Below are 14,842 nucleotides of genomic sequence, written 5' to 3'. Positions count from 1 at the left end.
ACTGTGGCCAGAGGCTACCATATTGGACGGCATGGTGTTAGAATCACGTGGGGAGGTTTTTAAAAATGTCAGTGCCTAGGTTCTGGAGATTCAGAGTGGTTTGTTCTGAATTGGGGCCCTAGGCATTGGTCTATTTTTTTTTAAAGTTCCCCGACCAGGAATTCTTTGGAACCCTCTTGTTAAAGGCAGACCACAGGACACAAAGAGGTGTTTGGGAACTTAACTCAAGTTTCTGGTTTGCAGTGTTCTTCAGGACTCCCATTTTTTGCACACGTTGGTCCCTCTGCCCTGACTTCCTGCCGCCTTGTACCCATCCCCTCCTCCCTGGAGTCTCCTCTGATGAGCAGGTGGACTTACACACCCCCAGCTTTATGTCTTCATTATTCCTTACAAACACTCTAAGTCACTAACCACTTTCTGGGCCTCCTTTAAATGTTCACCTGAAAAAACTTCCTCTGGCCTCCGAGTTTGGGGAGAAATCTAAATCATGTGGTAGACAGCCAGAACACCCCCCACCTCTGTCCCACCACTGTCATGGGGGCCACTGTCAGGACCCTGGGGGCAGGGGTGGGTCTGTCTTCTCTTCGTCAGGTCCCCACATACCAGGTACAGACTGGTTGAATAGCTGAAGAACAGAGGTGAGCCAAGGCTCCTTCCTGAGAAGGAGAGAGAACCAGGCTCCCAACCAGCCTAGGGCATTGCCCCCAAAGCCGAACAGGAGCCACTCCAGGAGCACTTACCTCCCCCGCCCAGGCCTGAGCCAGCTGGAGTGGGTTGTGGGTAGTGAGCTGTGCCCTTCCTGCCACGTATGCTGCTGTTTCATGCCAACATGCCCTCCACCTGGTTCTGCCACATCAGCCTGCTTGGCGATGCTCAGACAGGCAGCTGACTTCCTGACTCCCAGGCTGCCGGAATCCCCTTGGCTCCCTGGGTATCCGGTGACCTCTTGGTCCAGGGTAGGGATGGGGCTGCTAATCCTCCCCTCCCCCTTCCCACCTTTGGTGTGTGTTTGCCCCCATGACAGTTCATGAGGACCATTTACTGTGTGTCTTTTGGCTTGTTCCTGGTGCTTTGGGGTGTGCTACAGGAAGATAAAGATCATTCTTGTTCCCTCCCAGAGTTTTCATTTCAGCGAAGGAGGTGGGAGAGGTGGGAGATGGACAGGTGTGCTGTGGCAGAGTAGTTGAGAGCAAGACTCTGCCTTGGTCTCCTCACCTGCCAAATGGAGATGGTAATAGTAGTACCCATGTCATGGGGTGATTGTGAGTATTTACAGGACTTCATAGTGCCTGGTGCAGAGTAAACGCTGTTACATTGCGTACAGAGAAGCAGGTGGGACAGAAAAAAATAGCAATCCTGTCCCTCTTGGGTTCTGGGCCCCTAGTTTAGCCAACTATGAATGAAGAGAGGAGTGAGGGCAGTTTGGAAGAGAAGCAGATCTACAGCCAGGGTTGGGCGGACACAGGAAGGTGGGGAACAGCCCGTTCCTGGAGGAGTGAGCCTGCAGGTGCTCACGTTCCAGACTGGCCGGCCCCTTCTCCAGGACAGCAGGCCTCTGCTTCCAGGTGACGTTGTCCTCTGGGAAGATACTCCAGGGGGAAGCCCCAGGGAGGCTGGCCAGCATCTGACTCCTTTGGCAGAAATGCCCGCTCTTCTGACATTGCCCCCAGGCCAGCATCCCAGGCTGGACAGGCTGGGGCCGTTTGTGACTGAAACCCGACTGGGCACTTGATTCCAGCATCTCGATGTGGAAACTCTGGAGTCAAATCCAGGCCTGCTTGGCTGAGGGACAGGGAAACCCAGCCAGCTAACCTGAGACGCCCGGCCCAAAGAACGGAGCCACTTTGGCCAACCAGCTGTGTTGTCGGCGATGCCCTTCCCCTTCACCTGATTTCAGGGTGGACTCAAATGTCACCTTCTTTGTGAAGCCCTCAGCTGCTTTCCTCCTGCCCAAGCCTTGCTACGCGTCCCCAGTTCTCATGTGTTATTCGCACTGTCTCCCCATCTCCATGATATACTGTGGCTGAACCGGCAGAAGTGGACGGATGCAAGGTTGGGCATGTGTTTAGGTCCAGGGTCATGGGAGGAGGGTTTGCACTGCCTGCCCTCTGAGCCCCCTAAGTACTAGGCCCCTGAACTCCAAGATCCTCAGGCTGGGACAGTGTTGGCTCCTCTTGTGTCCTAGCACCCAGGAGTGCCTGGCTCAGGGAACACACTCAGTGTGCGTGCGCCGAATGAATGGATGATGCCAGCGGGGACCGGCGAGTCTCCCTTCTTTGAGTGTCCCTTCTTTAGTACCATTGCTTGGCGAGGCCTGAAAGGCCCACAGCACCCACTGCAGTGAAGGATGAGCCATGGAGAAAAGTTTAATTGAGGCGGGATTGTTTTTTCTCTTGCTGAAATAAACACAGTCCTCAAACTGCAGTAGGTTCGCCTGCCAGGAAATGTCTCAGCTCCTGGCTTGTGGGACAAACAGGTCTGTGGAGTGATGTCACCAGGGCCCAGGGAAGGAAACCTCCTGGGCTGGCTCCCTGTCTATTCTGGAGGCACGACTTAGGGCGTTGTCCTCCTCTTCCTCATGTGTCACCTGCAGAGCGCAGGGGAGAGGTGGCAGTGGGCCGGGCTGCCCCCTCTGGACTGGGTCCTGGTGAGAGGGAGGACCCTTCCCTGGGCTCACACCTGTCCTCTGGAGGGGTAGGTGGCCCCAGCGCCACCTCCAGTTTCATAAGTTGGAATGATTGAGAGGCCCGGCCAGGGCGGGACTGGGGGACGTGAATGAAGAGAGAGGAGGTTGAGTTGGTAGGACCAGCCTTGCTCTGCTGACTTCTCGTCTGCTGAAATCACCGGGCTGCAGACCTCGGCCCCAGAGCTCCTCACCGCTTTGCATGCGACCACATCCTAGCCGCCGCCTCAGCTACAGAAATCCTGTGTTTGCTTCACCAGTGGCTTTGAGGTGGCAGACGTGTCTGAATGAGATCGCTCTGTCCTTCAAACAGCTCTCTGGAAACGCTAAAGCAGAATGACCCACCTCTGCCAGCCCCTGTGCTGGCTCTTTGAAGGACGCTTTTGTCCCTGCTGACCGCTGCCGTTCACGTCATGATGACGTTACAAGGAGCCTTAAGTCTGATTCATCTCAGGGTTGATTTTAAAAACAGAAATTGTTTTATAGTTGCCTTTACTGTTTAACTCTAGTGGTTAAATTATTAGCTGGAGAAAGAGACACTCACTGCCTTGAATTTAACCAGTACTTACATTTGAAAGAGCTTTTGTTCATTCAAGTGTTCACTTTCATTCATCCAATAAAGATTTATTGACGCCAGGCACGGGTCTGGGGCCTGGAGATACAGCAGGAAGTGAGACCGATGGATTCCTCGGGCTGTGTACATCTGTTCGGGGGCTGGAGGTAGAAACAGAATAAATGGTAAACAAGATGGTTTCCAATAATAAATGTCCCGGGTGAAATTAAACGGGAAGATGCTGCCCATGTGGAGGGAGGGCCTGCTGTAGATAGGGTGTTTGGGGAAGACGCCCCCAGGAGGATGCATTTGAGCTCAGAGCTGGGTGAGGGACGTGGGACCTGGCTTCTCTTTGAGGAACAGAAGGAAGTACATGTGGCTAGAACCTAGTGAGATGTTTCATACAAGCTTTGTGTGTGTTTGCATTTTAGAAGACCTGAGGATTTTTTATTCCTGCTTCTCAGACGGGAAAGCTCTGGTCTGGAAAGGGGAAGTTTCTAAAGCAGAGGCTCCCCAGTCAGTCGGGGCCCAGGGGACCAGGGTCTGAGGGCTGGGGTGCTGCGGCCGGCAGCTGTGGAAGTAGGCAAGGAAACCTGTTTTGTCCCCAGACCCGTGGGCTGCCAGACGCAAGGGCTTCTGGAGAATGGGTCTCCCCGAGTCCATGTTCCTCTGCTGTGCAGGTCTCCCCAGGGACTTCAGGATGTCAGATCTCACAGAACAGCCAGGGCTGCGGCCCCTGCGGTCCCTCAGCTCTGACCCCTCACCCAGGGCTCTGGGTGCCGGCGACGGTGTTCTGACATTGGCACGCATTGGGCTGAGGAGCTGTGGCCCCGTGAGAGGCTTACACTCTTGCTCAGTCCTCAGTGATTGTCCCCTCCCTGCTGCTTCCCTGACTTTGTGAGTCTTCCTAAACTTCCTGGGAACCCCTTTGCCCAGCTTGAAGCCCCACAGCCAATGGGGCTTCCCAGCTCGGTCATCTGGCTTCCTCAGTGTCCATGCCCCAAGGCTCTGCTTCTGTCTCGAGCCTCTTGGGGGTATCACCTGTGGTGGCTCTAGCCCTGGCTTGGCTGGCTGCCTCCCCCAGCTCTCTTCTCTCTAGATCTCCGCTGAGATGCTTCCTGGTGTGTGTCCCTACGAGGGGCCATCCAGGGACGAATGGCGGCTCTATCTGACCTGGTCCTGGGATTGTCTCCTCAGGCTTGACTCCCGGGGCCTCTCCTGGATTGGGTTCTTATTAGACAGACTAGGACAAGATTGTTCCTGGAAGCAGGCAGGTGTGTCTTGAGGGCCCAGGCTCTCTTGGACCCGATGGGGCCCCTGTTAGAGGCCTTCCCAGATGTCCCCGCCCTGGCCTCAGGTCAGAAGCTGCCCGGGACAGAGCCACAGTGAGCCGAGATGAAGGCTGGGGTCCAGAGTCAGATGCTCTCTCCACAGGAATGAGGGGTCAGTGGAGGAGCCCCAGGAGCTGCTCAGTGCCTCCCCAGTGATGTTATTACCCTGCTCTGAACATATTCCCCAATCCAGAATCTGCATCCTGGCTTGGAGTCGGGCCAGGTCCTGCCTGAGCGGAAGTGGGCCCCTGGGGAGCTGGGTTCCTGTGGTGGGACAAAGAAGGATGTCTGTGTTGATGCACTGCTCCCTCAGCCCAGCCTCTCTTCCCCGAAGACCACGAGGTGGCAGAGAGGACAGTCCCCAGAGCCGAGCAGCCTGGCTTCCAGTCCTGCCAGCCACCCTGGGCAGTTGCTCGACCTGCTGTGCTGCAGATTCCTGGTCCGGGTTGATGGGGGAGGATTGTGTGAGGGTCGAGTCACTACAGTAAAGTAAAGTAAAGTGCTTAGAATAGCACCTGGCAGGGCTTAAGCACTCGTCAAAATGTCATTATTATGACCTTGGGCAGGCGATTAAGCTCCTTAAGTCTCGCTTTCTTCATCCGCCTGCTTCCAGGGTTACTTAGGAGATTAAATGAGATAATACCAGTGAATTGCTCAGCACGGTGCCTGGCACATGGCTGAACTCGATAAAAATCATTTTATTATTAGGTTATCGAGATCAGTTTGCTGGTCTGGTGGCATGAAGTGCACCTTTTACAAACTTCCCAGTGCTGTGGATTTCAACGTTGTCTCTAGAGCATGCTGGAACCTTCCCATCCCTTGGCCTGTGGCCACCCCTAGTGTTGTCCTCACCTCTGCCCTTCAGAAGGTGAGGCCCCTCACTCTTCCAGCACTGGGTGGAACAAGGCGCAGACTCTTGGAGAGTTCCAGGGGAGGTGGCTCCCCAGAGCCTGGGGTGTGGACTTGTTGGATTTTTCCAGCACAGAAGGAGCAGCGGTGGTCTGAATGCCCATGAAACTGTTTGATCCCCACCGTCACGGGTCTAAGGAGCGTCTCTGCCTGCCCTCTGCTGTCTTTGCAGACCCTCCTGCTCACTCCCCCAAAGTCCCCCTGGGCATTTCTGGGGATCTCACAACAGCTGTGGAACCCACCATTTTGCTCTTGCCCTGCTTCCTCTGTTCAGAAGTGGGGAGAGCCGCTCCCTGCCCCCACCCCTGAGCACTCAGAGGTGGAATGGGAGCGGCTCCCCTTCCTCGCCCGCAGGACCCTTCTCTCCAGCTCCGGGTTTTCTACTCTGACACTGAGGCCCCTAATCAATCCATTCCACTCAAAGCTTGTGTCTCCCTGGAAGGTTTCTCTCCATGGCAATTGATCCCACCAGCTGTGAGGGATTAAATTCGCTGGGGGTGGTTCTGGCCCGGGTGGCTGTACCAGGGCAGAAGAAAGCCTTTTTTCAGGCCCGCAGACTAGAGAGAACCCACACGATGGTCCTGGATTTCCCTCTGGCTCCCCCTTACCCTGCAGTTTTCCCACAGTCACCCCTTGGGGTGGCATGAGGATGCCATGCTGTGTAGACAGAACCAAGTGTCACTGGCAGATCTGCCTTGAGACTGGGCTATGTCAAAATCTCCTGGCATAGATTCCAGTGCTGAGGGGAAGAACCCTAATGCTCTCCCCACCTCTGCAGCCTACTCAGGACAGGCGGGGGGAGGTGGACGGGCGCCCCCAGGCCTGACGTCCCCTCTTGGGACGAGGCTTGGCTGCTGCGCCTGGCAGGAAAAGTGAGGCCCTGTGAAGTGTCCACAGACTCCCTCTGTGTGAGCACTGTGCCTCCTTGTGAGGCTTCCCGACCCACACATCTGCCACCCTGCACACAACGGGGCCGTGTTCCCGCTGGGGAGGACCCTGTTCCTGTAGCCAGCGTGGGGAGTGGGCGGCACTGGGGGCCGGGGGGGTGGAGGCCTGACACCCTGACAGACTGTGCCCTGTACCCAAGTCACCACATCCCGCTGGGTCCCCGGAGCCTCCCTCCCTGCTTCTGAAAATCTTCCCTGTGCCGGGCTCTGTTTAGGGATGAGGGTACAGCAGCGACCAGAGAGGCAGAACCGCTTCGCTTGTGGCGCTGACATCTGGTGCGGTGGGGAGAGATGGATAATAGTCAAATAAGGAAAACATTGTTCTCAGGGGTGCTGAGTACACAGAGAAGCATAAATCAGGCGGGATTTAAATAGGGTGGCAGCAGGAAGGTGACAGGTGAGCAGAGACCCAAAGGTCGGGGGAGCCTGGCACTCTTTCTGGGGTCCAGTGTCCCGCCATGAGAGGGGCCTGGTATACGTTTGTACCAATGATGAAGTAAAAGCCTGTGCCTAGTGACCCGTGGGGAAGACTGGGAAGTGGGAGTACCTAACCTTGCCCCCAGCTAAGCAGTGCCGTGGCTGCCCTCCTCCCTGCTCCAGGAAAGGCAGCCCTCCCCCTGGGCCCCAGCCAGCCCATTCCTCTAGGGTGTGTCTGCTTCTGCTCTCCAGCTGCAGGCCCTGGGAGGAGAAAGGGGGAGGCCTCCAGGAGGGAGAGGAGTTAATACGCAGCCCCTTCCTGGGGTGTGCTCTGGACATGGGGAGGACAAAACACTTGCTGTGACTGTGGTTGCATCTCTGCGTCCACAGCTGCCTCCTGGCCTGCTCTGCATGTGTAGCTTCTGCTCTGCTTTGCTCTTCCTTGGATTCTGGAACCAGGTGGCAGTCGTCAGAAGAGGCAGCTCAGGTGACAAGGCAGCTGGGGATGGGGTTACACACCCCCAGAAACAGGACACTCCTGGCTTACAAGCTGGCAACTGCTTGCTACTGGGGGAGGCACGGCCCCACCCCATTGCCCTGTGCACTGCCATGCATGCCTGTCTCTTCCCAGCTCTGCGCCGGCGTGGGAAGGAGGTGCCTGGGGAGCTGTAGAGCAGACTTACTAAGGACGCCGAGTGTGGAGTCAGCCAGCCCTGGCTTTGCCCTTAGTAGCTGTACAGACGAGATGCCTCACCCTCTGTGCATCAGTATTCTCATCAGAATTTTGGGCTCATGACCACTTCCCAGGCTTCTTGGTGGGAGGCATGTTGCCTGTGCCTGGCGCAGGGTAAGCAACCCAGTAAATGGCGGTTGTTGATCATCATCACCACCACTATTGTGGACAGAGTTCTGCTGGGTGGGGTGTGATTTTCATGTGGGACAGAGAGTGGCCCGTGTCAGGGCACAGTTCCTCTCACGGTGGCTGCTCAGTGATGCTTGTTGAGCAAAGGCAGGCGCCAAGGCTGTGCTGGCAAAGGATTGGCAAACAGAACAGATCGCCAGGGGAGCCTTCCGTGTCTGGCTTGCTGAGGCTTTGAGAATAAGAGGAGCCAGAGCCTGTCTGGGTTTCTCTTAGGGCCCTGGTTCAGGGAGGCAGGGAGCTGCTCTCCCAGCTTGTCCCTGATCCCGGGAGAGTGGCCCCTGAGGAGCCCAGAGTGGTGTGTGGCTGCGGCCCCAGGACTCCCCGCACCCCACGAACCGGGCCACAATGGGCACTGTGTGTGAAAGGAGGTCAGCCTGCCTTGTGGAGTAGGGGGGAGGGAACCAGGCCTCCTGCTTCCAGTCCCATCCACTCCTAGGTCTGTGTGTTTGATCAGAAAGGACCGCCTATACTCCCATGGGCTGCTTTTCTTACGGAGGAAACCTCACAGCCTGCCCAGTAGGCGAAGGTCGGTTCCCAATAGACTGTAAATGAGTCTATCCTTGCCGGGCAGGGGCAGCTATTACTGCTCAGATGGCAGAGTGGAGAGTGCAGTGGCCTCTAAGATAAAAAGGAAGTGCCAGCGCTGCCCCTCGAGGCTCCCCCTGCCCTGTCCCTGCTCCTATGAGGACTGCTGGGGCCTGTGCTCCTGTCCCAGTCACACCATGCAAGTGCGTCCTGATGACGAGGTGGCGACCTGCGGGCTCAGGTCCTGGCTACAGGGTGACCACGCAGCCCCTGGAGTCCTTGCTCTACCCAGGGCAGGTCCTTGGAGGGCGTGGGGGAAGCTCAGTGTGGGCCCTGGCTAAGGACCTGAGGGAGACTTGGGAGAATCAGCTGGCCTGGAGAGGTGTCTGCATTTGTCAAGTGTCCTGTCCCTTCCTCCGATGGCACAGGAAGCTATTCTCAGCCCACAAACACTGATGTCCCTAGCTCGGTGCTGGATGGGTGGAGAGGCTTCTAAGACCTGCCCCCAGGTGGAGAAATAAATCATATCCACAAGTAAACCCAGGACTGGCAATAATTCCAGGGTGAGTGGGGTGGAGGGTGACAGTAAGTGCCGTGAGCCTTTGGTGAGGGAGCAGTCACATCCAGGAAGCCTTCTCGGAAGAGGAGGCATTGAGCTTAGGTAGAGGAGACAGGACTCCAGCAGATGGAAATGGGAGAGGCCCTTCTGCAAAGGTGAGATTGCTGCTTGCTCAGGGCCCAAGTGACAGCAGCAGGTGTGCTAAGTGGACCCCCCACTTCCTGCCACTCCTGCAGGGCCACAGTTGCCATCTGCATTGGTGGGGATGGGAGCTGAGTCAGGACTTGGGCCCACCCAGGAGAGGTTGCCTGCGTGGCAGACAGGCGATGGGAGCTGGGCTCATCCTGGTTTTCCACATAGTGGCTGTGTGGGCCTTGTCAGCTTGCATCATTTCTTGGGCCTTGCCCCACAGTAAGTGGGGATGACGCACAGCTCTTCAAGGTGGGCCGTGAGGGCTCAGGTCCCAGAGGAGGGACGGAATGGAGGAGGCCAGGTTGTGCCGTGACTGGCCGCTCCCCTGGGGCCCAGAGGGCCTCACCTCCTGGGGACAGCTAAACGCATGTAGGGTTCAGACCAGAGGTAGTCTCCTGCAGCCACAGCCAGCCTCCTCCTTATTCCCCAGACCCTGGAGGCTCTCGGTGGCTTTGTGGCTTCGGGTGTTAGCTGTAGTTTGAACTGCACATATCGAGTGAAAGAAAAGTCTTCAGACGTCTGGTTTGCTTAGGTTGAGAGAATTTCTCTACACTCGCCTTGAACTGGAGAATTCATCCTGTCTGCATGTTGCCCTTTCCCCCTGTGAGGCGTTCTCCCCCAGGGAAGCCTGCCCAGCGGGTGTGTGAACTCCCCCTCCTCTGTTCCTTCACAGGCCATCAGCATCAGCAAAGCCATCAACACCCAGGAGGCCCCCGTGAAGGAGAAGCATGCCCGGCGTATCCTTCCCTGCCTCCAAACGGCCCTCCATCTCTCTGGGCTCCTGGGGGCAGGCGGGGAGGCTGGGAGGCTCTGAGGAGGACCTGGGCCTCCCCGGCATGGCCTCTGAACGTGGATTTGGTGGGAGTGAGTTATGGGGGCAGTGTGGCTGTGCAGATGGCCACCAGCGCTTTGTGAAGTCTGCCCTCACTGAGGAGGGAGGCCCATGTCCTCGTGTGGCCTTGGACCAGCTGGGCCTCCCGTCTTGCTCAGCTCCTCAGACTCTGAATCCCATCTCAGGAGCACCATCTATGGTCTTAGGCTGTTGGGCCCAGTTGAATTCGTGGGGCATGATGTTGCCCTGTTTCATGCCCTTCGCTAAAGACCATAGCTCTCAGTGAACTGTGGAAGACATGGAGGGAGAAGGATGTGGGGAGAAGGCGCTCAGTGGCTGTGGGGTGAGGGCTGGCCTTCCATGCGCGTCTCTGCAGTCACTGAGTGGCCTCTGACCTTCCCCACGCCTGAGTCTCTGCTTCCTGCACTTGGCCTTGACCCTGGTAGGCATCATACTGGGCACTCACCACGAGAAGGGGGCCTTCACCTTCTGGTCCTATGCTATCGGTCTGCCACTTCCCAGCAGCTCCATCCTCAGCTGGAAGTTCTGCCATGTCCTCCACAAGGTCCTTCGAGACGGGCACCCCAATGTAAGTAGCTGTTCACTGGTCCTGGGAGAAGCAAATCTGTTCCAGCCACCTTGTGCTTCCCAGAGCAGTGGGAGGCCTGGGAGCCTGGGCCCTCCATCTGCTGCTGCCTGAGCAGGCCAGTGCCCCAGGGAGGCAGAGCAGCGTCCCTTTGAAATGAGACTGTCCCTGCGTCTGTCTGCCTCAGCTCGGGGCTGGCCCACCCTGCCTGATGCCCTCCACCCCATGCCTCCCCGCCCTCGGCGTGCCAGCTAGCGTGGGGAGTAAATGTGTCGGGACTCTGCTCACAAGCTTCTGGATCCCTCACCCTTCTCCCTTGTCTCCCCTTCCGTGCTGCAGGTGCTGCACGACTGCCAGCGCTATCGGAGCAACATTCGGGAGATTGGAGATCTGTGGGTAGGTGCGGCCTGAGCACCCTACAGACGGGTACCGTCCAGAAAGTCTAGCCACAGGCCTGCTAGGCATTTGTGTCCCCCAGCGCACGGGGCTGAGCAAATGGGAGCATCCTGTGACGGGTGTCTTTCTCCTTTCTCTCAGAGCAGAAGTTAGTGATGTTCTTTGGGGCTACAGTGGAGGGAGATGAGCATCAGTAAGTGAAGTTGCAGCTTTGCTTCTAGGGCCCAGTACAGGAGGTTCCAAACGCAGAGCTCACGGGCCCTCCGGCTCCAAAAGTCACCAGCCTTCAGTCCCTGTGGGTTGGGAAATGTGGCAACACCCAACCCCAAGTCCAGGCATCTCACAGTGGTGCTTAGAGCCCAGGTGAAGGCTGCAGACTCCTGGGCCCCTCAGACCAGCTGCTTTAGAATCTCGGGATTGGAAGTCTGCATTTTCAGAGGGCTCCCCAGAAGATTCTTACCCACGGTAAAGGTGGAACCCCAGAGCCTGTGTTCTAGAGCCCCTCCCAGACCCTCAGGAATTGGAGGCATCCTCTAGGTGGAAAGAGGGCCTCAGGCCTTATTTGTCTGCTAAAACTGCTGGGGCCGACTGGCCGGGCAGGAACAGGGCGGCCTCTGGGAACTGACCTGGCCTGCAGAAGGCGGCGCATGACCCAGAACTGCTGTGTTTTTCGCATGCCCTTTGAAGTGAGGAAAACAGTGCCGTGGTGCCATTTGCAGATGCAGGCCCAGCTGGCATGGCCACAGGAGACGTGGTGTTTGGAGGTGACAGAGGAGGCAGCTGGGAGGATGTGTACACACGCCTGTTGGAATGTGCCTCCCTGGCTGCCACCAGCATTTTAATAAAGTATCCCAATCAGAGTTGGCCTGTTGCCCTGGACAAAGTGCTCTTGTCACAAGAGTTTCCTTGGCAAGAATGACAAGGAGGAAGGTTGAAAAAGAGCTATAGACTAGGAGGGAGATTGGAGGGGGCCCTTAGGAATGAAGAGGTAGCCGCCTCTGGCGAGTTGAGCAATATTTGTTGGTGAAGAAGTGACTGAGTGGGTGGGTGAAGGAATGAGGTTCAGCTTGTGGCCTCGCATCTTCCCGCCTCGGCTTCCTTGTCTGCCCTGAGCGTGCCCGGGTCCTGTAGGATAGCTGGGCGTGTTCACGGGCAGCCGCCTTACCCTGGGCTCCTCCTCCACAGGGGCATCTGCATGACCGATACGGACAACTGGTGAACGTTTACACCAAACTCTTGCTGACCAAAATCTCCTTCCACCTCAAGGTAGTTTCCCCGGGAGAGCCGTGGGGCTGCAGGGACCCTGGGCTCTTCCCTCTGTCATGCTGTAGGACAGAGAGGAGCACAGGATCTGTTCTGTCCCAACCTTGGCTCAAGGAGAACAAGGGATGCCAAGGCGTCAGGAGAGTCACAACACCTCGAGGCCTTTCCCTGGGATGTTGGGGGTGGTCTCAGCCTTGCCCTAGGCTCCCAGCAGCCTCTCTGGTCCCTCCCAGCCCCTCCTCAGCCAGCACCCAGGGCAGTTGGTGGCTTCACAGGCTGGGGGCGTCTCTGGCCTCTTCCCCTCCCTCAAAAGCTAGAACCAGTTCTGGGCCAGGGCCAACATGGGCTGCACTTGAGTGGGGGTGTCCTCTCTGCAGCACCCCCAGTTTCCTGCGGGCCTGGAGGTGACAGACGAGGTGTTGGAAAAGGCAGCTGGGACGGACGTCAACAATATGTGAGTCCCTCAGGATGGTGGAGTGGCCTGGCCCAGGCTCCCTTCTCCTCCCTCAGTCTCCCTGTTTGTTCCTAAAGTCTTCCACACCCAGGTGCTCACGTGGGGCTGGTGCTGTCTATGACTCTCGGGGGCTGAAAGTCATGTTCCCAGGAGATGAGGCCAGAGTTAAAGGGATGGGGTTCTTTGGAGTCAGGCATTTTTGGCTGAAGGATTGTTGTCCTGTGCAAGGGCGTTCTGATGAACTGTGCTCCCTCCTCCTGCCTCGGAGAGTGGGGGAGTCTTGCAGGGGCGTGCCCCCCACCCCTGCCTCTCATCACTCCCCTCCTCCTTTCCCCTGTAGCTTCCAGCTCACCGTGGAGATGTTCGATTACATGGACTGTGAGCTGAAGCTTTCTGAATCAGGTGAGCCGAACGAGCAGATCCAGGTCCTGAGTGCGATTCCTCAGGACCCAGGGTTGGGGTGGCTGTTAGCCATACTGACTTCCCAGTCTTGAATGTCCACCCCCTGGGAGTCCATGTCCCTGCCAGGAATAGGAAACAGGGCCTCCAGGTGCCCCCAAAGCACGGGCGAGACGCCTGCCTACCCCTGCAGGATGCCAGGCCCCGGTGGTGTGTGCAAGACATGGTCTTGCCGGGCCTTCCACTGACTGAACCCACTCTGTTGGCCCCAAGGCAGGGAGAGTGCAGGGCAGGGGCCGCTGGGAGCCGCCTCTTCAGGGCCCTGACCTGAGCTGGTTTGGGTCCTCTTGCCCATTTTCTGCTGTAAAAGGCCTCTGAGTCATGTTGGACTTCCCAACCGGGAACTAGCAGCCGTTGGACAGGAAATCTCAGAGGGCTCCCCCTCCCGGGGCCACAGAGGTGATTATTTTGGGTGGCAGCTTCAGAACAACTTGTGGGTGACTCAGCGCTCTCCACAAGACGGCGAGAAGTAAATGCCTTTTAAGGGAAAATCAGGAGTTGGAAAGGTGGGTCTGGGCAGCTTCCTGGTGTTCCCGGGTCTGGCCTCCCAGGCTGGGCGAGTCCAGCGGGCAGCTCGGACCTAAACTCTCTGTGCCCTGGAAGGCCTGCCCAGGACCCGGCCTGGGGAGCCAAGGGCAGGTGTCCAGGGCCATGGCTGTGGGTTCTGTGTCCTCGCAGAGATGTGCCAGGCGGAGCCAAGTACTACTGTCCCCACCCCGTGCTGCTCTCAGCCTGGGGACGACTGGGCCGAGTGTGGGCAGGCAGTGGTCCCCAGGAGGGAGGGTGGAGAAAACCACAGGCGGGCGCCCCACTCCTGGGAACACTGACGTCTCACTGAAGCACAGAGAAGGGGCACACAGGTTGTCCCACGTGCCAGCATCTCCCTGGAGAAACGGTGCAGGGGGTTTCCCACCGCTGGGTTTTAACAGCCAAAAAAAGGGAAACACCATCAGTGCCCCCTAGTGGAGAAATGGCTGCAGCACACTGTGCGCTTGGGGTAGGAAGTGGAGAGAGATGCATCTGTATCTGCTCTGACAGGGGAAGAGCTAGAAAACGTTCTGCAGAGCGAAATAAAGCCCATTGCAGAACAATATTTACCCACGTGTTTAAAACTCAGCAGTACTCTGTGATTTAATTTTTTATAAGGAAAATGTACTTAACATTTAGCTAAAAAGTAATTTTTTAAAAGATGAGGGACAGCACTTAGCTCTTTCCTTCTTGTCCCTTCCTTCCTGGGGATTCTCATGTCACCGTGGAGGTTTGCAAATGGTCCCACCCCAGGCCAGGTAAGAGTAGGACCCCAGGGCTTGGAGCCCACTGTTCTGGAACTGTGTGCTGGTGTCTGTCCCGTGTGGGTGCCCTGGAGGCTCCCCTACCCTGGCGTGCTGCCTGCTCATGGTCATTTCTCTCTCTGCCCCAGAGAAGAGGCCACCCGGGGAGGCAGCCTCATGTTTGTCCCTGTCCCCCCTGCTCGGTCAGTCTGATGAAAGGCTTGATTGTCAGGGGCAGGGAGATTGACCCCAGGTGCAAGTAGGGTCTTAGGGTCCTTTGGGATTTGCAAAGCTGAGTCCTGACCCTGCTGTGGTGTGACTGACCAAGCCAGGGCCTGTCCCCATGTCTATAAAGGAGGCATTTGGGCTCCCCAGCCTTAGGCTCCCTAAGATGGAGAGTGAGCTTGAGGCCCACAGGTACAGGACTGTCTAAGTCACCCTTGTCTGGGGCCCACCACGTGGAGGGTCTGGAAACCCTGGCCGAGGTGAGCTGGATTTCATTTGGCCTGACCTCGCTGTCACCTAGTTCACAGGAGCACTGGA

General features: G+C 57.2%; 1 protein-coding gene across 2 annotated transcripts in view; it reads left to right on the top strand.

Moving 5' to 3' along the window:
* Positions 1-14,842, top strand: part of HIP1R (huntingtin interacting protein 1 related) — a 29,091-nt gene that overhangs the window by 4,214 nt on the left and 10,035 nt on the right. For both annotated transcript variants that reach the window (XR_011505313.1, XM_044775969.2), the window contains exons 2-7: positions 9,712-9,775; positions 10,317-10,459; positions 10,796-10,852; positions 12,038-12,118; positions 12,493-12,569; positions 12,910-12,971. Coding sequence is in view for 1 of the 2 variants with exons in the window: in XM_044775969.2 (XP_044631904.2) it covers positions 9,712-9,775; positions 10,317-10,459; positions 10,796-10,852; positions 12,038-12,118; positions 12,493-12,569; positions 12,910-12,971 (484 nt within the window). In the remaining variant the exon portion in view is untranslated. The remainder of the gene's footprint in view (positions 1-9,711; positions 9,776-10,316; positions 10,460-10,795; positions 10,853-12,037; positions 12,119-12,492; positions 12,570-12,909; positions 12,972-14,842) is intronic.

This window comes from Equus asinus, chromosome 8 (genome assembly GCF_041296235.1).
Source record: "Equus asinus isolate D_3611 breed Donkey chromosome 8, EquAss-T2T_v2, whole genome shotgun sequence".
Taxonomy (NCBI): Eukaryota; Metazoa; Chordata; class Mammalia; order Perissodactyla; family Equidae; genus Equus; species Equus asinus.
Note: the sequence above shows the minus strand (reverse complement) of the source record. Positions and strands in the feature narration are given on the sequence as shown.